A 27,340-nucleotide genomic window follows, 5' to 3' on the forward strand; every position below is an offset into this window, starting at 1 on the left:
CCTCCCTTCCTTTGTTCTTTCCCACTGTTCACTTTATTTTCTGCTCTCGACACTTTATCAGGCCTTTGGAAGGTTCTGGGCCCGAGACACTGTGTGGAGAGTGTGCAAGTGGGGGTGGGGGTGGGCTGGGATGAAGGACTCAGGTGTGTGTGTGTGTGTGTGTGTGTGAGATTGTGAACCACAGTGGCAGGTGGAATGTGACTGATGTCTGAGGCCTGAGAGTGGGGCACTTGTGCCAGCCCAGAGGCGGCTGGGGGAGCAGGTGTGAGAATGAAGTTTGTCATAAGGGCGTTTGGATGACATGTGTGTGTGAGCCTGGGAACTCCAGGAATCCAGGTGTGAGGACGACGGTGGGTGAGGGAGTCTGAAGAGCTGAGTGGGCCAAGGTGTACGCGCCCGTGTGACTGTCATTCCTGGGGGCACACGCGTGTGAGGCCTGAGGTGCAGAGTGTGTGGATGAGGGTGACCACGGGGCGGGGGCGGGCAGTGGTCGTGAATGCGGGATGTTGGGGGGCAGCGAGCAAGGCAGGCGCGTGCGTGCAGGGCTTGGATGTGAACGTGAGCGCTGGAGAACCTGAGCGTGGGGGAGGACGAATGTGACTGATGGGCGAGCATGGGCGGTGCGTGTGCGTGTGCGTGGCCGCTGTGGGCGAGGGGCGAGTGCGAGTGTGCGTGCAGGGCCGGTGCGCGAGTGTGCTTGTGGGATTCAGGGCTGGTGCGCGAGTGTGCTTGTGGGATTCGGGGGTGCGGCGGCAGGGCGCGCGCGCGCACGGCGGGCGTGGGCGGGGGGCGCGTGGCCGGGGGGCGCGCGTGGGGGCGCGCGGCGCGGCCGGGGGCGGGGACACTGCGGCGGCGGCGCGGACACGGCCCCGCTGCCCCCCGCGGTAGGCGCGGCGCGGAGCGAGCGGGCGCAGCGCGGAGCCCGGGCCCATGGTGCGCCCGTGTCCGTCGGTCGGGCCGCGCGGGCGGCTCCGCGCGTGGCCCGGCGCTCGCGAGCTCGCCCCCTCGCTGCGGGCCCGGCCCGCCCGCTGCCGCCGCCTCCTCCCCCGGGGCGGCGCGGCGCCGGCGGGCGGCGGCGCGGAGGCCGGACCGGGCGGCGGCCCAGGCGGCGCTGGGGGCGCGGCGGCCAAGGCGGGCGGCGCCGCCGACATGACGGACAACATCCCGCTGCAGCCGGTGCGCCAGAAGAAGCGGATGGACAGCAGGCCCCGCGCCGGGTGAGTGGCCCGCCCGCCGCCCTCCTTTGTCCGCGCGCCCGCGGCGCCGCCGGCCCGGCCTGACAGCTCGCCGCGCCCGGCGCCACGAGCCCGGGCCGCGGGGACCGGAGGGCCCGGCGCCCCAGCGGGGAGCGCCCGCGCGGGCCCAGCCCGAGCCGCCCCGCGGCGCCAGCGCCCCGCTGCCCGGCCCCTGCCGCCTCCCTCTGGAAAGCCCGAGCAGCCGGGCCTGCCCCGGCGTGTTTACGGTCCGCGGCGGGACCAGCCGAGCTTTTTAGCCGTTTTAGGGTTTCGTGCTCATTCTGTGTCGCCGTAACTGCGATTGGCCGGCAGCAGACCGTGCTCCGGGCGAGGGACATTCCTCGGGAGCCCGGATATGCTTAGCTTGGGGGGGGGGGGGCATGGCCTACGTCGCGGGTCCCCCTGGGCGCCTCTGGGTTCCGGCCCCAGGAGGCTGCGCCGAGAACCACCTGCGCTCGGGCCGGCCGCTGGCCCCTCCGGCCCAGGGTGTGGACCCGAATTAGCCGCCGCAGGAGGGTGGGAGGGGCTCCCGCTGGCCGGGTGACGACTCTGCCCCGGCCCCCTCCCACACACAATTTGGGGGAAGGAACCCCCTCGCTGGGGCAGGGCCTGCCACCTGCTGTGCCCTCCCCGCAGTGGCAGACCCCGAGGGCGGCCTGGGCGACGGGGGCGTGGGCTTCCCCCGTTCGGAGAGAAGGGACGGGTTGGTATTTTGCGCCTTGCCATCTTCCTGCTCTCAGATGGCAGCGTGACCTGTTGAGGTTTGAGGGCTGCGGCATCACCTTCGACAGACATACCTGGGGTTGGGGGGCGGGGTTGGGGTGGGAGTGGGGGTGGGGTGGGGGAGAAGGCTGCTGGAAATGCAGATGCCCGGGCTCCGCCTGGACCTGCCAATCAGAGTTCTTGGGGGCGGGGCCGGAGAGGTGCGTTCCCGGGGCCGCCCAGGTGCGGCTGCCGCCCGGGCGCGCTGCGGTCGCCGCTGGGCGGGGCCTGCGGCCGCCCGGCCCGCCCTTCCCCCCAGTGTCCTGTCGCGTCTGGGCCCTTCCCAGTGGCGGCCGCCTATTGCAGCGTCCGTGGCTTGGGGCGGGAGACGCAGCGGGTGGGGAGGGTGAGCCCCTAGGGTGGCTTCACCAGGTGTCAGTGAAGTTAAAAAAAACAGAAAAGAATGATGCCGGCTGCCATTTTGTGGGGTCTTTGTCCCTGGCTTCCCTGAATCCTTCGGCGAGGAGGCCCCACGGATGTCCTACAGAGGAGGAGCCTGGAGCTTGAGGGCAGTAGGGCTGCAGGGAAGGTGCTGCAAGATGGAGACTGACCTCCGGGTCGTCTGACCCAAAGGCAGTCCCCGCACCCTCCTTCGCCGCGCTCCGAGTTTTAGTGGTGACCGTTCTGTGCCTGCGACAGTGCCTGGTGCATACACTTCACCCGCAGTCAACATTTTAATAGATTAATATGATCAGTGGACGCTGACGTCCTGTGGTTAATTCGTGCCGTGAGCAACTATGAGACGCCTGCTGTGTGCAGGGGCCGTGCCAGGCGGTGGGGATGCAAAAGTGAATTAAACAGACCTGCCCACAGGACGGGTGTTCTGCCCCGGCTGTGCCTTGGAATCACCCGGGAACGCAAATAACCTCCCCCAGTCTAGATCTTTGAAATAAGAATCTGGGGTGGGACCTGGTTATGTATGTATGTATGTATCTATCTATCTATCTATTTTTCCCCCAAAGCTCCCCTGATGATTTATTTTTTATTTTTTTTATTATTTTGGCATATTATGGGGGTACAAATTTTAAGGTTTCAATAAATGCCCTGATGATTTTAATATACAGTCATAGTTGATAATTTCTATTCAGTGCATAAAAGAAAAATGCCCATTATTACTTAAAAGTGATAATTATTAATTAGCATGATATGCGCTGTTAATATGGAGGCCCAGAGGGAGGGTTGCAGATAAATTTATGTACAATAAAAAGTTTCTGGTTGGTATTGGAATGGAGGATCACACCCTCTCTAGAGTTTGCCAGCTTTGGAACTAATTTATTTGCTGAATGGTGACATGGATTCAGAGTCAAATCTTGTACCTGGAGTGGCATGCATTTGCATAGATGTTCTTGCATATAATCTGCATTTTTAGGAGTCAAGGTGGAGATCCTGATGTTTGGAAGTACAGAGAGATGGATGGAGGGGCTTCCCAAAATATAATGAAGGGGGAATGGGGAGCTGTGGAGAGAGGAGTGCATCAAAGGAAAAAGAAACTAATATTAATACTTGTTGCATCAGCACTTGAGATCAATGGCCCTGTTTTATTCTCACAATAACTGTGAGTTTTTGGGGTTAATTACCCCATTTTATAGATGAGGAAACTAAGATTAATTAATGTTAAATAGTTTATTCATGGTAGCCAGGTGTGGTGGTATGCGCTTGTAGTCCCAGTGGCTTGGGAGGCTGAGGTGGGAGGATCGCTTGAGCTCAAGAGCTTGAGGCTGCAGTGAGCTATGATCGCACCTGTGAATAGCCACTGCACTCCAGCCTGGGCAATATAGTGAGACCCTGCCTCTAATAATAGTCATAGGTTCATGGTCATGGAGACAGTGAGAGGGGCGGATTTGAACCTGATCCGCACATTTCATCTAATGATTCTAGGCAGTAGAGCCGTGGAATGGTGAGGATTTGTGATCAAAACAAAGCAAATCCCCAAAACCAAAAACCAAGGTGCCATGTGTCCTGGGGCACAGAGTGTCCTGGGGTCACTCGGCGGGAGTTGCCAAGACAGCTGCTTCCTTGCCGGAGGGATCCTCTGGCCCCAAAGCTCCCTTCTTTCTTGAGAAAGTTACCACATCCTGACATTGAGAAAACCGTTGAAATGGCTTAGTTAGGAAACCAGGCGTTTGCCCATGTTGCTGGGAACCGTTTTATGATGTCGTGTCCTTTGCTTCTGGCTGAATGAGTTCCCCTCTTGGTGACACAGCAGAGACTGTTAGGAGCCCAGACTTACGAGTCAAGGGGCTGTGTTCAAGCCCAGGCTCCGTTGCTTATTAGCTGTGTGATCTTGGGAAAACTACGTTACCTCTCTGGGCCTCAGTTTTTTCATCTGTGAAGTGGGAATAACAGTAATTATATATACCTCATAGGGTTGTTTAATCCGTGTACACTTTAGAGCAGTAAGTGCTCCATATGCCTTAGGTGTTTCCTGGAGCTAACAGTGATAATTAGGTGCTTGCATGAAGTTTGCTGTTGGGGTCTCCAGAATGCTCCTTTGAGAGGAGAAGACTTTCCATGATGGGAAATTTAGAAAAAGTATGGACTTCATTGCTCTTTCGTGGTCAAATGCAGGAAAATGGGTATATAAAGTATTCCATGCGGTTATGTAGAGGCCCTGGGTGATATTCCAGAAAGGACAAGGGGCTTAGGCTCCAGCCAGCCTGAGACTTTGCCTTGTCATAATAATAAATTCTAGGTTTTGTGGCCAAATTGGACAAGGATGCTTGGTGCTTGATATATTTGAACTTGGGGTACTAGGAAGTTTTGGTTGTGACTGGATTGAAAAAGAAGAGCTGATATTTAGGAACATATTTTACCACAAGTTTTGTATTTAAAAACCCAGCTTTATTGAGGTATAATTTACATAGAATAAAATATAGTCATTGAAAGTACGCAATTCATTGATGTAAAAAAATAAATTTTTTGACCAAATAGGAAGGTTCAAAAAAAAAAAAAATTTATGCAGTTGTACAACGATAACTATAACATAGTGTTTTCCTCCCCAAACTGGATTACAGGTGTGAGCTGCCTCACCTGGCCTACAATACAGTTTTTGAACATTTCCATCATCCCCCAAAGTTCCCTCCTGCTGTTTGCAGTTAATCCCTGCTCTTGCCCGAGGCCACCCCTGATCTGCTCTGTTTCTGTAGGTTTGCCCTTTCTGGAAATTTCACTCAAAGGGAGCCACACAATATGCTGTCTTTTGTGGCTGAGACTTCTTTCACTTAGCATAATGTTTTTGAAGTTCCTTTCTATTGCTTCACAGAATTCCATTGTATGGATAGACTTATATCTTGTTTATCCATTTACCATGACTGACGTTTGGGTGATTTCCCAAACGGGTTTTGGCTACTATAAATAACCCTGCTAAGAACATTCAAGCCCTTGTGTGGAAGTGTGTTTTCAGTTTCAGAGATTTTGAGACCCAGTTTGCCAGTTTTTCCTGTGTCTTCTGTGAGAGCCCGGTGGGTCTCCTGCCCCACCTTCCTCTGATTGTTAAATGTTGCTGTTGCTCACAATTTGGTCCTGGACCTCTTCCCCTTCCTTGCTGCCCTGCTGGATGAGCTCGTCCTCACCGATGGCCCGAAGGAACCGAATCCTGTCTGTGTGGCCCCCCCCCCCACCCACAGCCAAAGCCAACCTTGTGGTCTGCTCCTACCACGAGCCTGTTTTTCCTTCCTCTGGTGCTCCTAAGCTCAGAGAATGGGTCGCTAATCCCCTAAATCAGAACCTCTTCACTTCTCTGGAATCTGTTCACACATCTCCATTAGCACTGTCACCACTCTGATCATCATGGTCCATGTCATTGTCATTGTCACCATTGCCACTTGTCCCCTGCATCTGTGCAGTTCACTGTCTCCTGAGGTCTCTTTGCAGCCAGGACAGTTGTGGCCAAATGGTGTGGTCATGACAGTGTTTTGCTTCAGACCCTCAGTGGCTTCCCAGCTCTGAGAGGCCCTGGGTGCCTTAGCCCTGCACTGTCCCGTGTGGCAGCTACTAGCCTCACATGGCTGTTTAAATTCAGATTTAAAATAGTGTAAATCCAATTACAAATTCAATTCCTCAGAGACACCACCATTTCGGTGCCCGTCACTGCCATGTGGCCAGCGGTGCTGTGTTGGCTGGTGCAAGTACAGAGCGCTTGCACCCCGCAGAGACTTCTGTTTTTTTTTTTGTTTTTGTTTTGTTTTTTGATGCAGAGTCTCACTCTGTTGCCCAGGCTAGAGTGAGTGCCGTGGCGTCAGCCTAGCTCACAGCAACCTCAAGCTCCTGGGCTCAAGCGATCCTGCTGCCTAAGCCTCCCGAGTAGCTGGGACTACAGGCATGCGCCACCATGGCTGGCTAATTTTTCTATATATATTAGTTGGCCAATTAATTTCTTTGTATTTATAGTAAAGACGGGGTCTCGCTCTTGCTCAGGCTGGTTTCAAACTCCTGACCTGGAGCAATCTGCCTGCCTCAGCTTCCCAGAGTGCTAGGATTACAGGCGTGAGCTACCATGCCTGGCCCCACAGTGACTTCTGTCGAGCAGTGCTGCAGCCCCTGCCTGCTCTGTCCTCATCTCAGCTCGCTCTGGCCCCGTCCTGGTCCAGCTTAGTGCCGCCTCCTCTCAGGCTCCCCTGTGATGCAGGCCCTTTGCACGTGCTGTTCACATGGTCTGCCCGGAATGTGCTGCTCTGCCTCTGCACCTTGGCCTCCACGAAGCCTTGCTGGGGTCTCGTATCCTCAGGGGAGCCTTCCCCTGATGTTCCTGAGTGGAGATCAGGTCCCACTCTGGGAGCCTCTCTGAGCACCCACTCCTCTTCTTTCTCATCCGGTTGCAGTTTGACATGTGCTGGTGTGGTCATTCAGCTGGGGACACCACGGGGCCCTGGCCACTGACATCTTCATCACCACTGCACAGAGCCTGGCACAGAGTAGCTACCCAGTAAATCCTGCCGAGAGAAAGAAGACTGAAGCCATCTGTATATTTATAAAAGAAGGAGAATCAAACCTCTGCTCCTAGGAACGGCGTGAGGATAACCTCTTCTTGATGGTCCAAGCAGAAGTGTGTTGGACCTTCTCAAACACTTCTGCCTTCTCGTCCTCTGGTCATGCCTCCCGCTGGCTCAGAGATCCTGACCGGTTCATGGAATCAATCCTGCATGTGCTGACCACTTGCTTTGTGAGCGTGCGTGTGTGTGCATGTGTGTGTGTGTTTGGGGCGTAGGAGCCAGGAGAAGGGAATGTCAGGCAAAGAGAAGACCTCCCTGGGTCCCCTCGGTCTGCCTCTTCCTTCGTCCTGCACCGAGGGGCATCAGGTAGGTCATGTTTGGCTTTTGAGATGACTTAATATTAGACCCACATTGTAGGGAAGACTCGTTTTGGTGGGATTATGTTTCGTATTCTTTCATGATAGTCAGAGGAGGTTGGTCACAAGAGGAGACACTTGGGAAGATAGAGTTTATCATACTGGAGGGGTCCTAGAGACAGGAGCATGCCGTGCCGGAGCACACTGGGCCACAGGGAAAGATACCAGGGCGGTAGGAGGCAGAGACAGGAGCGAGGGCAAGGGTTAGCCCAGAGCCTTTATTGGGGTTTCCATGGGGAAGGGCAGTACGAACGGGGTGGGATTGGCTAGTTTGGTTAATTTTGGCGAGCCCCGGGCTATGGGGGTGCTATCTCGTTGCCCTGGTACCCCGTCCCTGGGATGATGAAGGCGGAGGAATGTTGTCTAGAGGAGGTGTGTGGTCTGGACTGGTTAGCTTGCATACAGAAGACATGCTCCAGGCTGGACCCCTTATTATTAAGAATTGGGCAGCCTTGGAGGGGCAGTCTCTCCCCAGCCAGAAAGATTTTTTAGGATATCAGAACATAAAACTATTCAGAAAATTTTTTTTAATTTATAATTTATTTATGTGAAGAATCTTATAAAGATGTGATAATAAGGCCGGGCTCAGTGGCTCACATCTGTGATCCTAGCACTCTGGGAGGCCGAGGCAGGCGGATTGTTCAAGGTCAGGAGTTCGAAACCAGCCTGAGCAAGAGCGAGACCCCGTCTCTACTATAAATAGAAAGAAGTTAATTGGCCAACTAATATATATAAAAAATTAGCCGGGCATGGTGACGCATGTCTGTAGTCCCAGCTACCTGGGAGGCTGAGGCAGCAGGGTTGCTTGAGCCCAGGAGTTTGAGGTTGCTGTGAGCTAGGCTGACGCCGTGGCACTCACTCTAGCCCGGGCAACAAAGCAAGACTCTGTCTCAAAAAAAAAAAAAAAATTAAAAAAAAAGATGTGATAATAAAGATATAGGAAGCCAAGCATTTAATGGAAAGGAATCAAATACTATGGGATTTGGATTCTTCCGTAGGCTACGGCACGTATGGCATGGCGGGCAGAGTGATGGCCCGCCCGCAAAGATGTCCACGCTCTAATCACTGTGATGTCGTATATTACATGGCAAGGGGGCCTTGCAGATATGGTGAAGTTCATGATCTCGAGATGGAGAGTTCATCCGGGATTATCCTCTTGGGCCCAGTGTAATCACAGAGGTCCTTAGAGGTGAGAGGCGGAGGCAGGAGGGGATCAGGGAAAGTTTGGAAGACGCTAGGCTGTGGCTGGAAGATGGGAGAAGGGGCCACGGCCGGGGGAGGCAGGGCCCTGGCAGCTGGGAGAGCAGGGAGCCGGATTTCCCTGTGGAGACTGCAGGGGACACAGCCCTGCCCACACCTTGACTTTTAACCCATGAGACTCATTTTGGACTTCTGACCTCTGGAGCTGCAAGAGAATGAATTTGCATTGTTTTAAGCCCCTAAAGCTGTGGCAATTTGTTCCGGCAACTAATACGGGCAGTTGCGTATAGACCCGGGAGTGGATTCCCAGCCTGGGAGCAGATTCCTCCATCCCAGGGCGGCGATGGGCCGGGGTGGATGCATCGGAGGCGTTTCAAGGCTCATGTCCCCCTCTTAAGCACAGTACTTAATGTTGACGTGTTTGTGTGACTCATCACCTGACAGTGGAGGAGAAAAATGAATATTGATTTAGGATCTGCAGTGTTTTGGCTTTGAACTAGTATTTCCTTATTCACACTACACAGTGGCCCTTTGATGCTGGCATTTTGTTAGTCTTCGTTTTACTGGTGAGGGAACTAAAGCGCCCTTTCTCTTTGACACAGTGGAGGCAGTGACACTCATTATTTTCAGGAGTTACGTCCTAGAAAGTCACTGTGAGCACAGAATTACCCAGTACCGAGCCGTTGCTCCTAGGGGGAATACAGGGACAGGTTCCCGTAAGCCCCTGGCCACGACATCTCTGCCAACCGATCACTGCAGAACCTGCTCTAGGTGTGTTTCTGATTAAAGACCCCATATGTCACGTGTACTGTCGATCGAGCCCCCGTGACCTCGCAGCCAGTAGCACTGTAACTCATGCCTGAACCGGCTTACCAGTCACGTGCATTTCTCCGGAAGGCACATCCCAGCCTTCCTGTGCCTGGGGACACTCGCCAGCACTTCAGCACTGTGCTGGGGGCGGGTGCACTTAACATAGAGAAATCACCAAGAAAAAAGCGCAAAAATGCAAAACACGTGGCACTAAATAGACCATGGAAACAACTCCTGTTTATGGGGTGTGAGCTGCGAGAGGAGGCAGAGCGAGCCTTGCACAGCCTCGGCGGGGAGCGTGTGTGTGGGGAAGCCCAGATTTTTGGCCACGCTGCCTATGTCTGACTTCAAAAGTGCTGCGAGTGTTGATTTGGGGGTCACACGTTTTAGGGGGTAGGTGCATTTGCAAATGCAGAGACTGCAAATAATGAGCGTCAACCATGTGCCAGGTGCGTGTGTGTGTGTGTGTGTGTGTGTGTGTGTGTGTCTCGTCCTTCCTTTGAGAAAATGGAGGTAGTATTAGGCCTGTAGTGTGCAGGGCTACGTGCATGCTTTAAAACCCTTGCCTGGATGTGGTGGAGGTTGCAGTAGGTGTGCAGCAGAAAGGTGTAGGTTTGGGGGGAGAGAGTGATCCGGAGACTCCCCGGCCCAATGTGGGACGGAGAGTTGCACAAGCAGCTCTTTGCTCCCTTTGGATGAGAACAGCCGAATGAGCCCTGGCCGGGGTCCATCAGGAAGTGATCTCTGCGGCCTCTGCCAGCTGCCCAGCTGCACTTGTGCCATCCACTTCCAGTTACCAAGCCCCTGCCCTGCCCTGCAGTGACCCAGACCAGATCAGGTGTTCTCTGTCTACGTGGAGACCAGGCGGTGTGTCATCCCAAACCCAGAGAGGGACTCTGAGGGGTAGCGTGTGGACACAGAGCCCGGCCTGCCTCCTGGAAAGAGCTCTTCTCAGCTACGCTGCAGCCGCCAGTGAGGGGAGGGCCCTGTGGACCCGTCTCCGGGGAGATGGGGTGACCTTTTGACCCCGACCTCAGCCATGTGCCCCTCCAGTTGGAAGGAGGAGGCAAGGCGTTGAACCATCCCTCTTTGGACTTTTGGCTCTTCTCAGAACAGAAAGTTCTTTTGGTATCGTTGCTCAGATGCAGGTGATGGAAGTCAGTGATGAGGGCTGGCTGCAGTTTTTGGCTGCCTCTTGGAGTGGACTTGAAGTGCCCTTCGCTTCACTCATGAGAGAGGTGGAGTTTGGTTTAATTTAGAAAGAAAGAGACCGGTTCTCACATGTTTATTCATGACTTTTACCCACACAGTTAGCATGGTGCTGATTTTATTAATAGTGCCTGTTTTCTTTAATTCGTGTGAGTTTGAAAGATTGCTACTTGTCCTCAGAGACCGGCCGGAGGGAAACATTGGAGAGGTCACTTTGCGTGGCTCCCAGCCAAACATTTAAGGGTTAGCAATCATTGTTATGGTTCTTCCTGTTTGTGCCGGATGATACTTGTTTTCTCCTTATAGAAATGGCAGGAACTTTTCTTTTAGAATTCACTTAAGTGAAAAACAGGGCATCAATTTAAAAAAAAAAAAATGAAGTCAGTACAGTTCATGAGGTTTGTAGATGCCCCATGTCATGTTTGACATTTTTAGGAAGCAGTAGCCTATGCTAAAATGGCCTGGTCAGGCTAAAAATACAATATTATGGCTGCAAGAGCAAAGACAATCTGGTTGTGCTCAGAGATTAAAAAAAAAAATTCTATTTTGCCAGGTTATCCGTGAAAATCATGATTTTTATTTTTATTTATTTATTTATTTATTTTTGAGACAGTGTCTCGCTTTGTTGCCCAGGCTAGAGTGAGTGCCGTGGTGTCAGCCTAGCTCACAGGTTGCTAGACTCCTGGGCTCAAGCGATCCTCCTGCCTCAGCCTCCCGAGTAGCTGGGACTACAGGCATGCGCCACCATGCCCGGCTAATTTTTTCTATATATTTTTAGTGACGGGGTGTCTCTCTTGCTCAGGCTGGTTTCCGAACTCCTGACCTTGAACAATCTGCCCGCCTCGGCCTCCCAGAGAGCTGGATTACAGGTGTGAGCCACTATGCAGGGCCCCATCCTGTCTTTAAAAGGAAACAACCCCCCGAAAAACCTGTTGGATGAGAAAGTCACATCTGCACTACTGTCGTTGATTGTGAGGTCAGCTTTCTGATTTAGTAACTGAGGGAGCCTTGAGCTGCTGGAAGGGAACATTTGGGGAGTGTCGTGGGCCGAATTCCCTCCTTACTGCTGAATTCATATGTCAAAGCCCTGACCCCTAGTTCCTCAGCGTGTGACTGTGTTTGGAGATCGGGCCTTTAAAGGGGGGATTAATTTAAAACGAAGCAGTTCGGGTGGGCCCCAACCCAGTCCGAGTGGTGTCAGACCGTAAGGTGAGGCGCCGAAACGTCCAGAGGGACGCCAGAGGAAAGACCACGCGAGGACGCAGCGAGAAGGCGGCCACTGCAAGCCACCGAGAGCGGCCTCGGGAGGCGCCAGGCCTGTGGACGCCTTGCTGTGGGACTTGCAGCCTCCAGAACTGTGAGAAAATAAATTTCTGTCGCCTGGGCCACCCAGCATGTGATATTTTGTTGTGACCGCCCCAGCTGACTAAGGCAGGAGGCATCATCTCATTTGTGGCTGTTCCGGCAGGTGTGGTGCCTCTGAGTGTCATCAGTAAATTTTTGTTTTAAACTGATGTCGATTAGTACTTTAGCGGTTGGATTTAGACAGTCCAGCCTGTGGAGCTCTGAGCCTGTTGCAGATTCGCGTGGGCTGGGGCTGGGGCTGCGCCTCGCCCTCAGGGTGAACGTGCAGCTGCACCCCGCGCGCCCTGGGGAGTGGGCCCCGCCCCCGGCTGTTCCCTTTTCTTAAAGGGTTCACAGTAGCCTCATTTCCAGGTTGCATTTTGCATGGTTGGTTGCTAATTCTTGTCACTTTGATTCTGCGGATTTGATGGGAATAATATTAGTTGCTAACCACTGTGCGTGCTGATTAGGTGCCAGAACTTCTAACCATTGTATGTGGATCATCCCATCTAATCCTCCCGACAGCCCTGCTTTACAGATGGAACTGAAGAACAGTGGTTTTATTTTCTTTTTTTTTTTTTTTTTTTTTTTAGCCCAGGAGGAAGCAATGGAGGTTTTATTTTCCTTTTAGGATTGTTTTAGTTAAAAATGACAAAAACTCTTTTTAGCTTTTAATTAATTAATTTTTATTTGATTTTTTTTTTTTTTTAGAGGCGAGATCTCGCTCTGTCGCCCAGGCTGGAGTACAGTGGCGTGATCGTCGCTCACTGCAGCCTAGAACTCATGGCCTCAAGTGACCCACTTGCCTTGGCCTCCCAAAGTGCTGGGACTTGAGGCATGAGCCCCCACGCCTAGCCTAATTTAAATTTTTCAAAAGACTCATTTCAACTTGAACTTTTGTAGCAAAGAGTATATGGCAACCTGTCTCGTCGATGCCCTATCAAGTAGAATACTATTTGAGTTTTTCTGCAGTGTCTACTTACAGCAAGTGACTTTTGTTGAGGGGAAAGGGGATACAGCTGTTCAGACCACAGCATCATTGTATGACTACATGATGATCTGTTTGTCCGCGATCCTCTTGGTGAACATGTGGGCTGTTTCTATTTTCGGCTGTCCTGAAGAGTGATGCCATGAACATACTTGCACGCATCTTTTGTGTGTATTATGTGGCTTGCCTGGGCCCTAGGGTATATTTGCATTTAGCGTTAGTAGAATAGTTTTCCAAAGCGATGGTACTAATTTGTACTTTCAGCAGCAAGTCCATTTGCTCCTCATCCTCACCAACACTTGGTGTTGCCTGTCTTCTTTCACTTCAGCCGTTCTCGTGGGTGCATAAGTGGCGTTGTAAGAAATTTATTTTTAATTTGTCATTTGCGAGTGACATCCTTTTCTTGAACTGAGATTTAGTTTTAGGTGTCTAGGTCAGCCAAGTCATGGCCACGCCAACCCTAAGCTGGCAAAATTGTCACATCAGAGCAGCCTTTCAGACTCTGGGTCTCCAGCTCCCAGGGCCTGACCGAGCGTTCTCTTCCTGAGTAGTATATGTTATAAGGGAAACAGTAAAAGAGTATAAACTTTATTTTCCTTTAATTGAAAAATTTGAGTGCATGTGTATATAAGAAAAGATCTGAACACAGAGAAAACTGATAAAGGAAATATTGGTGCCACTTTTCCTTCAAAGACGTTAAACGTTTTAGCAGATGATGTTTTCTTCTTGTCTTGTTTCTGTACATACATTGTTTTATGAATGGGAACCATGTAGCACATTTTTTTTTTTTTTTGAGACAGAGTCTCGCTTTGTTGCCCAGGCTAGAGTGAGTGCCGTGGCATCAGCCTAGCTCACAGCAACCTCAAACTCCTGGGCTCAAGCGATCCTCCAGCCTCAGCCTCCCGAGTAGCTGGGACTACAGGCATGCGCCACCATGTCCGGCTAATTTTTTCTATATATATTAGTTGGCCAATTAATTTCTTTCTCTTTATAGTAGAGACGGGGTCTCGCTCTTGCTCAGGCTGGTTTTGAACTCCTGACCTGAAGCAATCCACCCACCTCGGCCTCCCAGAGTGCTAGGATTACAGGTGTGAGCCACCGCGCCCGGCCAGCATATGGGTTTTTACTTGTTCCACAGTAGCATTTTAGTTTTCTGCATAATAGTGTACTTTACAAATGACATTTTAAATGGCAATGTAATATTTCTTTGAGTAGACATCTCTGATTTACTTAACCAATACCTTATGTTTTCACAAGTTGATTCATATTTTATTTTGACCTTATAAGTAATGTTTTCATTCTGAATGCCAGCCCCCAAAGCGGAGTCAGTCCAGCAGCTAATAAAAGGCAAGTTGAGTGAGGCACCCCCCAGCTCCTACTCCCCACCTCCACCCCACTCCAGGCCTGGGAAGTCACCCATCTGGGGTTGGATACATCAAATTAACAAAGTGACACTCAAAAAAACACTTTTATACACGGCACCACAGAAAACCAGTGCTTAAGAATCTCAACCTTGTTTTTAGACACTTCAGAGGATTGCCAGCTATTTTTATGAAAATCTAGATCTTGAAGCTTTATACAGTCACAAAAAAGTTAACCGAAATTTATAGCATGAAGACTTAAAATAACTACTGTTGATTCATCCATTCATTCGCTCCATAAATATTTACGGAGCGCTTATTCTGTTCCTGGCAGTGTTAATGCTGGGGTATCGCAGCGAGGAGACAGAAATCCCTGACAGCGCGGAGCTTGTGTTTTCGTGACACATGACGGGGTTCTCCTAAGAATTTTTTAACTCTCTTGTTTTCTTAGGTGCCAGTACCGCTGTCCTAGGTATTTCAAGTGGATTGTCTTGTGGCTTCTATACATATTCTAATACTAGGTGCTGTCATTACTCTGTTTTCCAGGGAGCTGAGCTCAAAGGGGTTAAATACCTCGCCTGGTCCCACAGCTCTGCAGCTGCCGTGCTTGTCTCCTGGGTCTCATTCCGCTTGTGTCTTCTGAGAGGCCCTCACAGGCTGTCCACTGTAAAGGAGCCACCTCTCACCGAGTGGCATGTGCTTGTGTTCTGTTCCTACCCTGCTTACCTACAAAGCGTAGGCTCCAAGGGACCGGTGCCCTTATTTGTCCTGTTGTATGCGTCGTAGTGCTTAACACAAAGGCTAGCGCATAGTAGGTGCTCAGCAAATTTCTGCTGATTGAGTTAATGAATGAATGAATGAAGAACGGGAGTCACGGTTCCAGTGAAGTCTGCCTGACACTGGCACCCTTATTAGCTTTGTTTTAAAAATGTTAATAATCCCAAGGGGTTTTGCACTCCTAATTCATCAAGGGGGTGTGTGTCGGGCAGGGTACCCAGTGGGCTTTCAGTTAAGGTGCATGTTGAGTATTGGAGCCAAAAGAAGGAGGAAAAAGGGAACCCCTTTCTGCACAGAGAAAAGGGAAATCCAGACCTCCTCTTTCCCCTCTTCCTCCTCCTTTTCCTTCCTTACCCACCTGACCCTTTCCTTCAAGGAAGGAGCTACCGATGCAGCTACCTGCCTCTTGTCAGAGGCTTGGGCTGCAGCTCTCAAATTGATTTTATATTTGCTTCTTGGCTGAAGATGCCCCCATTATAGTCCTTGCAGTTTTCCCGGAGCAGCTGCGTCACTGAGATTTCTAACATTTCCCAGAAATTGCATTAACTGGGGCTGCGCCTTCATCAGATAGTCACCAACGTCCTCCTGAGTAGCATGAGCTGTATCGTGCCAAGTGGTGGAACGAGGGGCTGTGGACTGGGGCCTTGCTGGGGAGCTACTCCCGCATGGCGAAGCCAGAGCGGGTCCAGTCCGGTCCGCATGGCCCGAGGGCAGGACCTGACACACTCAACCTCACCACACTGCCCGGGAGCCCTCCCCAGCTCTGGGGCTCTGCACAGGACTTCCAGACACTAGGGTTTTATTTTTCCCATTAATTTCTGTTATAGAAAAGTTAAAGGTGCAGTAGCTAGAATTATTGAAAGCCCTGCCTCCCACTGTTAACGTTTAGGTATTTCCATCTGATCTGTATCTTTAATGGAGGACTGTTAAGTGACATTTCAGTGCATTCGTGCTATTGTCAGTCATAACGTGGTCTGTGGAGGCTGGTCAGTGCGAAAACTTTCCACTACATTTCAGAGAATTTTCGTCAGCCAGACTCCCGAGTCACTGGGTTGAATGGAATGCGTGGGTGTTCGAGGGTCTAATGCATGTTCCTGAATTTTTCCGTGTCGCAGGGTCAGGATTTGGGTGATGGCTTTCTCCCCCTGCCGTTTTACATAATTAATGCTCTGCAGCTGTACCGGGTGAGCCTAACTCAACACGGTGGCATGTTGTGTCGCCATTTAAATATGTTTGTAAGTAAGCACTCAGTAAATACTTGTTGAATGAATAACAGAAAATCTGCATGCGGTTTCTCACGACGGAGCTGTGTAGGTGACAGGACCCACTGCAATACTGTCTTACCGCCCTCGGAAGGGCAGGGGTCTGCGGTGCAGTTACCGGAGCCTAGGGCGGCTTGCCCTTGCAGGAGGAACACTAGGAAAGCTGAGTGCTCTTGCACACCTGGGCTGCCACCATGCTCAGCGTCCCCCTCCCTGTTTCTGGAGGTAAACTCCTGCAGAGGAGTTGCAACCTCTGGCGTTTCTTTACAAGCACCTTTGGGAACATGGCCTTCCTGGGGCTGTCTGAGTGCCAGAGCCACGCCCACGGTGGAGCAGTGCTGTCGCAGAGGCGGCCGCCCAGGTCTCCGTGGGAGCAGGGTGAGGAAAACAGGTTCCTAGTGAAGGCAGTGGCTCCCCAAGGCAAGGGCTGGCTGCTGAGAATCTTGAGGGGTTAAGAGCACGGATCCAAGCCAGACTGTGTTGGTTCAAGTTTATGCTCTGCCACTTACTGGCTGTGTCATCTTGGGCGCGTGGCTTTCCCTCTCTGAAAAATGGGCATGATGCTAGTGCTCAATGGTGTTGAGGACTTGGATGAGTTAATGCGTGTGGAGTTCTTAGTCCCCAAAGCGTGTGGCTCATGGAGAGTACAGTAGCAGTGTTGGCCACCACAGCAGAGTTGGAGGGAGGAGGAGGTGGACTGGGCGGTGCCACTGGGGACCCTTGGTGTGTTCCTGCTGTGCCCCTGTCACTTGGGTTCCTCTCTAGGTTGCCGTCTAGACAGTGCAGAGGTGGCTCTCAGATTCTGCAACAGGAGGAGATCACCAGACTCCGTGGCTGAGAGGGCTGGCGCTGGGGTCCACCTGCTGGACTCACATCCTGGCTCTGCCCCTTACCAGCTCCACGGGACTCTCTGAGGGACATTGTCCTCACCTGCAAGGGAGGGAGAATGAAAGCTCCACTATGGGACTGCTGGGAGGACTAAGGCAAGAAATTCACATTGAGGGCCTCACCGCAGTGCCTGGCATGTATTCAGCCCTTAATAATGTTTTTGCTTGTGGCCTTGGTGCCTGCGGAACTGCCTTCCACTGAATTCTGTTCCGTTCTTTGGCATCATGTAGGCTGGTGCCGGGCGCTGTACGGGTGCTGTGGCCTAGACCTGTTTTGGTGCCTAAAACCAAACATCCTGGATAGAGTGTACGTGCGCGAGGTGCAGTAGGTGTGCTGCGGCAGGTGAAAGGGCCCAGAAGAGTGAGTCGTCAGCCTACACTAGTGACAGAGCACCTTCTGTGTCCCAGGCTTGGGATGAGAGGTAAATGGTGTGTGATCTCTTACCCTCGAGCTCAGGGCCAAGATCTGAGGCTGCAGATTGAGAGCTGTGTGCTGTTTGCATAGCAGGGTGAGGCTTTCTTGTTTTATTTTTAAATTAAAAAGAAGTTTACTCAGTCAGAGTCACATAGTTCAGTGCTTAAGTCACATATAGAATAGTGACTCCATTGCAAAGTCAGCTTCCCTCCTACCCCTCTAGTCAGCTAGCCTGTACTCCCTGCCCTAGACAGCCACTTTTTTTTTTTTTTTTTGAGACAGAGTCTCACTTTGTTGCCCAGGCTAGAGTAAGTGCCGTGGCGTCAGCCTTGCTCACAGCAACCTCAAACTCCCGGGCTCAAGCAATCCTCCTGCCTCAGCCTCCCAAGTAGCTGGGACTACAGGCATGCGCCACCAAGCCTGGCTGATTTTTTCTAAATATATTAGTTGGCCAATTAATTTCTTTCTATTTATAGTAGAGACGGGATCTCTCTCTTGCTCGGGCTGGTTTTGAACTCCTGACCTCGAGCAATCCACCTGCCTCGGCCTCCCAGAGTGCTAGGATTACAGGCGTGAGCCACCGCGCCCGGCCCAGACAGCCATTTTTATCCGTTTCTTCTGTGTTGTTCAAGAGAATTTTTAAGCATTTACAAAAAAAACACAAAAACCAAAAAAACCCACATGTATTTTTATATCTGTATAGTTACATGGAAACATACACATAGATTTTCCTTTTTTATTCATCTGTTGGTACACCTTACACAGTATGTTTTCTTCCACTTAACAGGATACCCTGGGCTCATTCCATGTCAGTATATAACAGCCTTCTTTGTTCTTTTTTATTGTTATTATTGTAATGCCTTTATAGTATTGCATTGAATAGTACCATAGTTTGTTTAACCACTCTACCGCTGATGGTCATGTAGATTATTTCTAAGGGTTTGCTATTACTAGCAACGTTACAGTGAATAATTTGAACATAAGTCCTTGTGCTCATGTTTGTTAGACTGTATGGAATATCTTGAAGGGGAATTCCTCGAGGTGAATGTGCATTTGTACTTTTGACAGTTGTTGCCAAGTTCCCCTGTCTGAGGTTGTGCCGATTTAGACCCTCCCTGCCGCCAAAATGCCTGTTTGCCCGTCCTGACCAAGCACAGGTGTTATTAAGCTTTTTGACCTTTGTCATTGTGCTAAGTGAAAAATGGTATCTCTGTGTGGCTTGACGTAATGTTTAAAGGCTGAATCGTTTGTCAACATTTTAAATATTATTTGCACTTCAGAAGCCGTTTTGTCTTTGTCTTGCAGAATCACATGGTCTGTTGTGCTGGGCTTGTGTAGGAACACGCCCTCACAGTAGCTGGAGTACCCCGTCCCACTGGGCCCCGCATTTGTTTTTGTTCATTTATTTATTTTTTTGAGACAGTTTCGCTCTGGTGCCTGGGCTAGAGTGCCATGGCGTCAGCCTAGCTCACAGCAACCTCGAACTCCTGGGCTCAAGCAATCCTCCTGCCTCAGCCCCCTGAGCAGCTGGGACTACAGGCATGCACCACCATGCCCGGCTAATTTTTTCTATTTTTAGTAGAGAACGGGGTCTCACTCAGGTTGGTCTCAAACTCCTGAGCTCAAGCGATCTTCCCGCCTTGGCCTCCCGCTTGAGTGCCAGGATTAGAGGCGTGAGCCACCGTGTCCGGCTCATTTATTCTGTTACGTGGCTTGCTGGGCTCCTGTAGGTCTGAGTTTGCCTGTCCTATTCTGGAGAGAAAACAGAGAAATAGAGTCTAAGGGAGCCAGAGCTGCTTCCTCTTATGTTTGTGAAGAGCACAGAGTTGGTTCTGGAGGGAAAATAGAAGATGCGGGAGCAGGCGTGCAGGAGGGGTCTGTTGTGCGTGAGCCTGGCACGGGGCGTGGGTAGCTGGAGGGAAGTGGAGTGTTGGGGGAAGGCGAGAGGGCAGGGTTCTCGGGCACGCCTGCCTTGGCTGCTGCAGGGTGAATCAATGAGAGATGAGCTGGGATAAGAAGGTGAGCGCCTCGAGGGACTTGAGTCTTACAATTAGGGATCCTCGTGGGAGTGGGACGCCGCGTGAGTCGTACTTTTGTGAGAGGAGTCATGCCTTCCTGGGCTGCGGAAGACCAGTAGGGACAGACTGTGGGGGGCGGGGGCAGGTGGAACAGGGAGAGGTTCCACCATCCCTGGCTGTCCCCTCCCCCAGGAGCACGGACGCTGACAGCAGGGTGTATGAGTGTTTGTTTCTCAATATTTTCCCCCAGGCTTATATTAACGTATTATTTTTATTAAAATGTAGAATAATAAATACGTAGCTCTTATGCGTTTTCCTCTGACTTAGTCACGTGGGTCTTGCCCTGCCAGCGTGCCTGTCCCCACCTCGTTCTTGTAATTGCTCCACGCTGACAGCCCAGGGGTGCCTCTGTCACTGTCAGGCCTTGCTCGCTCTCTCGATGCCTGCCGTGCAATCCTCATGCATTTCCCGTTGCTCAGCCGGGACCAGTGTTTGGGTAGGGTACGCCCCTCTGGGTAGGCTTGGCCCTGGTGGTCGAGGGTCTGAGCTTTGCATTTAAAGAGAAGTTGCCAGGTTGACTTGGCTTTTCTCATGCGGTGACGGATATAGTCCCACTTCTCCTCCTGCCGGTGGTGGCGTTCTTGTGGCTAGAGCTAGGTGCAGACTGCAGTGAGCTAGCTTCCTTCTTTGCATCCTTCCTGATTTCAGATTTTATATTCTCTGAGTTAAAAAAAAAAATCCTCCTTAGAAGGAAGAGCCTAAGTTTCCCTTCGCAGCTTGCCTTCCACTCCTTCTAACTCCGCTCCCTGCCCTTTAGTGTCAGTGCTGAGCAATTGCTGTCCAGTGTGGTAGCCACTAGATGCATGTGGCTATTTAGTTAAATCAATTAAATAGATGAAATGAAATTTACGTTTCACATTTCAGGTGCTCCACAGCCGCATTGGCTGGTGCCCACTGTGTTGGGCAGCCCAAGCATGGGACATCTCCATCTTCACAGACATGTTTTGGGCAGCGCTGTTTCAGAGGAGGGTCGCCAGCCTCAAGACTACTGACAGCTGGGGCAGATAATCCTCTGTCGTGGGGACCGTCCCGGGCCCTGTGGGATGCCTAGCAGCATCCCTGGTTTCTACCCACTAAATGCCAGTCGTCATACCTTGTCCTGTGGTTGTAACAACCAAACTTATCTCCAGATATTGCCAAGTGTCCCCAGGGGTCAAAATCACACCCCCAGCCCCATTGAGAACCACTGCTGTAGACTGTTTTCTCCATATTGATATATTTGATTTTAATTTTTTCTTTTTTTGAGACAGTCTCACTTTGTTGCCCAGGCTAGAGTGAGTGCCGTGGCATCAGCCTAGCTCACGGTAACCTCAAACTCCTGGGCTCAAGCAATCCTCCTGCCTCAGCCTCCTGAGTAGCTGGGACTATAGGGATGTGCCACCATGCCCGGCTAATTTTTTCTATATATATTAGTTGGCCAATTAATTTCTTTCTATTTATAGTAGAGATGGGGTCTCGCTCTTGCTTAGGCTGGTTTCGAACTCCTGACCTGGAGCAATCCGCCCGCCTTGGCCTCGCAGAGAGCTAGGATTACAGGCGTGAGCCACCTCGCCCGACCTTAATTTTTCTTTATATTCTTCCTAGATCTGTCCAGTGACAATGATGAGACTGTGTCTTCGCAGACTTTCTGGTTTCCCAAAAGTCTGGTGCATCACACAGGCAAACGAGCAAATATTTCCCGAGTGCCTACTGATTATAGCTGCACCTATGGCAGAGCATCCGTTCTGTGGCGGCCGACCCCTGTTACATTAGTTACCTTTTGCAGAAACATTGTTCCCTTGGCCCTGCCCCCATAACATTTGCTTTTCCCTTGCATTTCAGCCAGATTGCGCGAAACCACCGCACATCTGGTCAGCAGACGCCCTGCTGTCAAAACCTTTATTTGTTTTAGAGTCAAATAATAAGAAAATCCATTTTGGTTTCCCTTTATATATAAAATGGTCTAGGCAAGAGGCAGTGTGGACTAAATTTTTTATAAACTTACATCGTAACCTAGTTGAATGGCTATTGCTTTTAACTTTGCAAGACTCACTCACACAAGTGAAAGTTGTTTCCTGGTTTCTTTTTTTAATCTAGAAAAAATAGTTTAAGAGAAATAGTATCTATTGTTAATTGAATTGCTTGTTATGTGCCCTAGCAAGTAACTGTCCTATGCCCTTTATATATAAAATCTCTAACCTTCAAAGTAATTCAGCAAGGCAGGTCTTATTATTATCATTTTTCAGATAGAAAAAGAATCTAAGATGAGTAGCCCAAAGCCAGATAGCCAGTGTGGAGCAGGGTTGTGATTCGCACTCAGGTCTGCGTGGCTTAGTACTAGAGTTCCTCCTCCTAACCCACGTGGTCCTGCTCTTTTGAAACTGTAGTTCTTGGGTGTCATTTCTATTTCCGGCTGTTCAGCAATTTCTCACTCTTACGGGATTTTGTCCGGTAGCTCATCTCCCCAGCCCAGAAGGTGGAATAGGAGTTTCTTTGTTGTGGCAAGTGACAGTTGAGTTTGGTGTTAGGAAACCACTGCAGCATCCACGACACCAAGGTGACCCCTACCACCACACTGCTCAGGGCAGCTGCTCCTCTTGAGCTACCAGGGGCCAAAGTCCATCCTTTAGACACAGGGTGTGGCAGCAGCCGCCGGGGAAGAGAGAGTTGAGAGACTTGCAGGGATAAATCCAGCCATCAACAGGGTGCCTGGCTGCCACCTCCTCTGTTTGGAAAATGTGGCCACTTGTAAATTTGCCACTAGGCCGGAGCTTTCTGCTCTTGGGCAGCAGTTTCAAGAACGTGAGCAGGTGATGGTTGTAGGTGTTGCAGTGATAATGTTTAAGAAGGAGTTCATGGACAGGGACTAAATCACATGGAGACATTTAGCAGAACATTTATTCCTTTTTTCAATTTCCCTTCAGTATTTACAACCCCGCCAGGGCCCACTTTTGACACCAAACACTTGCTAGCGTCTCTGGGTGAGGAGGAGCAGAGCGGAGCAGGCTGCAGGCTCCGCGCCGCGGCCAGCTGCAGCATCCGGCTGGAACTGGGCAACACGGTTTGCTTTTCATTGTGTTGGCTTTGTCGTTTATCTCCTATTTATGGCAAGTGATACTGGCTTCCATTTATGGCAGTGGTGTGAGACTGCCTTTTCAAATAAATTTATGTAAATGGAGCAAATCCATTTACAACAAACAAGTTTGTACGTAAAACCTAGGAATTCTCAACCTGGGCGCTAGTGGCATGCCGGACTGGATGACCCTCCGTCCTATGCATCAAAAGGTGTTTAGCAGCATCCCCGGCCTCCTCTAGCCACCAGATGCCAGGAGCATCCTCTAGTTGTGACAACCACAAATGTCTCCAGACATTGCCAGATACTCACCCGCCCTGGGGGTGCAAAATTGCCTCTAGTTGGGAACCAGTGATGTGAGGTGTTCAAATTTAGACAAAATCATGTAGGCAGAAGGTAGAGGTATTTGCATATCATAGAGATCCCATGTGTGTGTGCAAACGGCTGAAGTTGGAGAAACTCTGTGTAGGCAGGGTTCCCTCTGTTGTGAAGTCCACTTGGTAATGTCATGTGTGTGTCCCTTGGGGCGGACATCAGTTCAAGAGTGAGGTGGGAGGAGGTGTCTTGGAAGGGCTGCTCTCAGGCGGTGCTATCCAGTGGAGCCCTAAGCCGTGCGGTCTAGTCCGTTGCCACTGGCCACATGTGGCCGTGGAGCACTCCACATGGCCAGTGACAATGAGGTCCTGAATTACTTATTTTAATCAATTTAAACTTAAAATAGCCCCATGCAGTAGAAGCTACCATGGTGGACAGCACAGCTGTAACAGAGTTAGCGTGGCGAGGGCCAGATGATAAAACGCGGGCTTTCAGCTGTTGTGCACCTTTAGACATTAGCATCGAGGACACACAAAGCCACTAGGAATGTGTCCTTAAGGATGGTCCAGCCATGTGGAAGACAGAAATTTTAGGAAGTGGGGAACAGACACCCAACTGAAATTGGCTTGAGTAAAGTAAAATAAAACAAAAACCAACTAACTGATTCTGAGACTGAAAGTCCAGGGCTGGGTAGATCTTCGCCCACTCCCAAGGTTATCAGGAACTTCTTGTTGCTCTCTTTGGAGTCCTGCTTGCGGACTTGATTTTCAGGCTGACTAGTCCCTCAGTGGGAACAGGGTGTCTGCCCCAGGCTTGTTTACTTAGCCTGTTTTCTCGTCTTCACCCCAGGGTGAAGAACCCTTCTTTCCAAGTATTTCTAGCAAAGTCCCCGCTGGGGGTCTCATGGGCCCTTCTCACACGAGTCACCTTATCCGCAAGATCACGGGCTCTCCTTGGCTAAGCCTGGATCCCGTGCTTGTCATGCCTGACGCTCACAGGTGGAGTTGGCCTCAGCTAAAGCCAGCGGGAAGAAGATAGGAAATTGACTTATTAAACTATGTGAAAAGAGTAAGCATAGGATAGACGAAAACTCTACATGGTAGCCTAGGGCCATGGGGTGGACCCAAGGAAGGACACGTTTGTCAGGGGGCCCCCTCCCCAAAGCTGGGGTTCAGAGCTGGTTGGAGATGATGGGGTCCAGGCTGTTGGATGGCAGGGAAGTTTGCTGGCTTTCAGGGTCTGCACCCGTGGGGAAAGCAGGAAGCCGTCTTCCAGGGTGCTGGTGGGTCCCCTGTGTGTCCCCCCAGAACCCTCTACTGAGAAAGCCTGACACTGCACTCATTGTGAGGGGCAGAGGCACACACTGCAGCCCGGTTTGCTCTGCCCCACCTGCCACAATCCGTGTGCAGTCCAGCGTGCTCAGCTTATTTTACCTGCCTTCCCTGGAGGCATTTGAGTTTGTAGCCCCTGATGTAAGTCCATGAAGCATACAGGCCCCCAAATGTAGGACCCCAGTACCTCTGCTTAGTTAATATTATCTTAAACATTAATATTGATCATTAAAAATAATTTATATATATGTATATATAGATATATTTTTTTGAGACAGAGTCTCGCTTTGTTGCCCAGGCTAGAGTGAGTGCCGTGGCGTCAGCCTAGCTCACAGCAACCTCAAACTCCTGGGCTCAAGCAATCCTCCCGTGTAGCTGGGACTACAGGCATGCGCCATCATGCCCGGCTAATTTTTTCTATATATATTAGTTGGCCAATTAATTTCTTTCTATTTATAGTAGAGACGGGGTCTCGCTCTTGCTCAGGCTGGTTTGGAACTCCTGACCTCGAGCAATCTGCCCACCTCGGCCTCCCAGAGTGCTAGGATTATAGGCGTGAGCCACCACTCCTAGCTATAATTTATATTTTTAAATAACTGAAAGTAGAATTAGAATTTTCCTAACACAAAGGAATGATAAGTGCTTGAAGTGATGGGTACCCAGTTACCCTGATTTGATCATTACCCATTGCATGCCTGTATCAAATCATCACGTATATCCCATAAATATGTACATCTATCACATATCGATGATAATTAAAAATTAAAAACATTTGAAAAATATTACATGTTGGTAAAAACTTAAAACACTGCAGAAGTGTATACTGTAAAAAGTACAAGTCCAGTGACCTCATGGATCCAACCATTCCCTTTCTTTACCCCCCAGAAATAATACTATTGATATATGTTTTTTAAAATTTTTATTTATTTATTTATTTTTTTGAGACAGAGTCTCACTGTGTTGCCTGGGCTAGAGTGCCGTGGCGTCAGCCTAGCTCACAGTAACCTCAGACTCCTGGGCTCAAGCAATCCTCCTGTCTCAGCCTCCCGAGTAGCTGGGACTACAGGCAAGCGCCACCATGCCCGGCTAATTTTATTTATATATATATATATGTATATATATATATGTGTATATATATATATTTTTTTTAAGTTGGTGAATTAATTTCTTTCTATTTTTAGTAGAGATGGGGGTCTCGCTCTTGCTCAGGCTCGTTTCGAACTCCTGACCTTGAGCAATCCGCCCGCCTCGCCTCCCACAGTGCTCGGATTACAGGAGTGAGCCACCGCGCCCGGCCTAATACTATTGATATGAATAGTATGTTTTGTATTCTTTTTCTCTGAATATGCTTCTTTATCCAACTGGGGTTATGCACGTGTCTATCTGTGTGCATATTCTTTTGCTTTTGTGCAGGGAATAGAATCCCAGACACACCTCATAGCCCCTTGCCTTTTGATTTAGCATACCTTGTACATTGGGCCATTTTGTGCACACAGCTCTATCTTATTCTTTAGAGACTGTTGGCAATTCTATTTTATGGGTGATCGCCATTTATGTAACCAGTCTCCCTATGATGAACAGTGCTGTGGTCTGAATGTTTGTGTCCCTCCAAAATTCACGTGATGGAATTCTACCCCTCAACGTGGTAGTATTATGAAGGGGGAGTTTAGGAGGTGATTAGGTCATGAAGGTGGAGCCCTCATGATTGTGGTCCATTCCCCTATAAAAGAGGCCCAAGAGAACTCATTCATGCCTTTGGCCACGTGAGGACATTCAGAAGGTACCATCTGTGGGGAACAGGCCTCACCAAACACCAAATCTACTGGTGCCCTGATCTTGAATTTTCTAGCCCCCAGACCCACAAGCAACACATTTCTGTTGTTTGTAGATTACCCAGTCTAAGGTATTTTGTTACAGCAGCCTGAATGGACCGAGGCAAAGGGGTAGGTTTGTTTCCCATCTTTTGCTGCCACAGAGAGTGTCCTGGTACTTTGTGCACATGCACGCACTCATGGGTTCAGTAATGAATAAGTAGCACAACTGGATAGCTTGATGTGTGCAGCCTTCTGCTGAAACAAAAACACTCTTGTGAACAGTCACCCTGACAGTTTGTGGTTCTCTTCAATTCACGTTTCAGCTTTTGTTAGAAACATACCACTATGGAATCAATCATTACAGGATTCTTAGAGGATGGGGAGAGAAAGTCAGTCATAACCATCCAGGAAGGTGTCTGCAAACAGGGTGGTATGCTCCCTATCAAATGACTCTTCTCTCCCTCTTCCATCCCTCCCCTCTTTCTTTCTTCCTTCCTCTCCCCCTCTCCATCCCTTTTGCTCCCTGCATTCATTCAGTCCAACTGAATTCAGTGTCATTCATTCAGTGACATTCATTCAGTGTCAACTGACAGGTGGATTTGCACCTAGGAGTAGGAATGGGGAGAGTGGTTTGAGGCTTGTGTGTGTGTCTTTGGCCTTTGGACAACTTAGAAGGGGTTAACAGGACTGACTTACTAGAAGTGGAATCTGTCCTTAGCAGGGCCACACTCCACACTGAGCACCGGTTTACTGGAATGAGGACACTATTTTTAAGGAACAGCATTGTGTCTCATCATGGCAATTTTAGCATGTGAGCAGGCAGCATGCTGATTTGCTCGTCCTTAGGATCCTGAAGCACAGAGACTGCATTTGCTTAGCTCTGTACCCCAGCACCCCACCAGGTCCTGTCCTGGAGGAGGAAGGGGAGAAGGAATATCCGTGGTGGACAAGTATTTATGTGAGTCATAGTTGCCACTTCAGCTGGTGACATTCCAGGGGGCTGGCAGGGCTGGGGGCTTCTCCCTCTTAGCCCATGAGTGCTGGAGCGGTGAGGCGAGCATTCCAGCTTGGGGCATTTTCATTGCAGTGCTTAAGGCGGCTTGCATTTCTTGAAATGCCTTATTTATAGGCTCGTCTGAAGGACAAGCTGCCT

At 50.3% G+C, this 27,340-nt stretch overlaps 1 protein-coding gene across 2 annotated transcripts in view; it reads left to right on the forward strand.

The window, feature by feature from the left end:
* Positions 1-1,061: 1,061 nt before the first annotated feature.
* The window catches only part of ATP9A (ATPase phospholipid transporting 9A), a 120,013-nt gene continuing 93,734 nt past the window's right edge, over positions 1,062-27,340 (forward strand). The window contains exon 1 of one of the 2 annotated variants that reach the window (XM_020282080.2): positions 1,062-1,217. In XM_020282080.2, coding sequence (XP_020137669.2) covers positions 1,150-1,217 — 68 coding nt within the window. In that variant the 5' untranslated portion in view covers positions 1,062-1,149. Of the gene's footprint in view, positions 1,218-26,776; positions 27,146-27,340 lie in introns of those variants that run through there. The other variant, XM_076010862.1, reaches the window with a different exon arrangement.

Source organism: Microcebus murinus, chromosome 16 (assembly GCF_040939455.1).
Source record: "Microcebus murinus isolate Inina chromosome 16, M.murinus_Inina_mat1.0, whole genome shotgun sequence".
Classification (NCBI taxonomy): Eukaryota; Metazoa; Chordata; class Mammalia; order Primates; family Cheirogaleidae; genus Microcebus; species Microcebus murinus.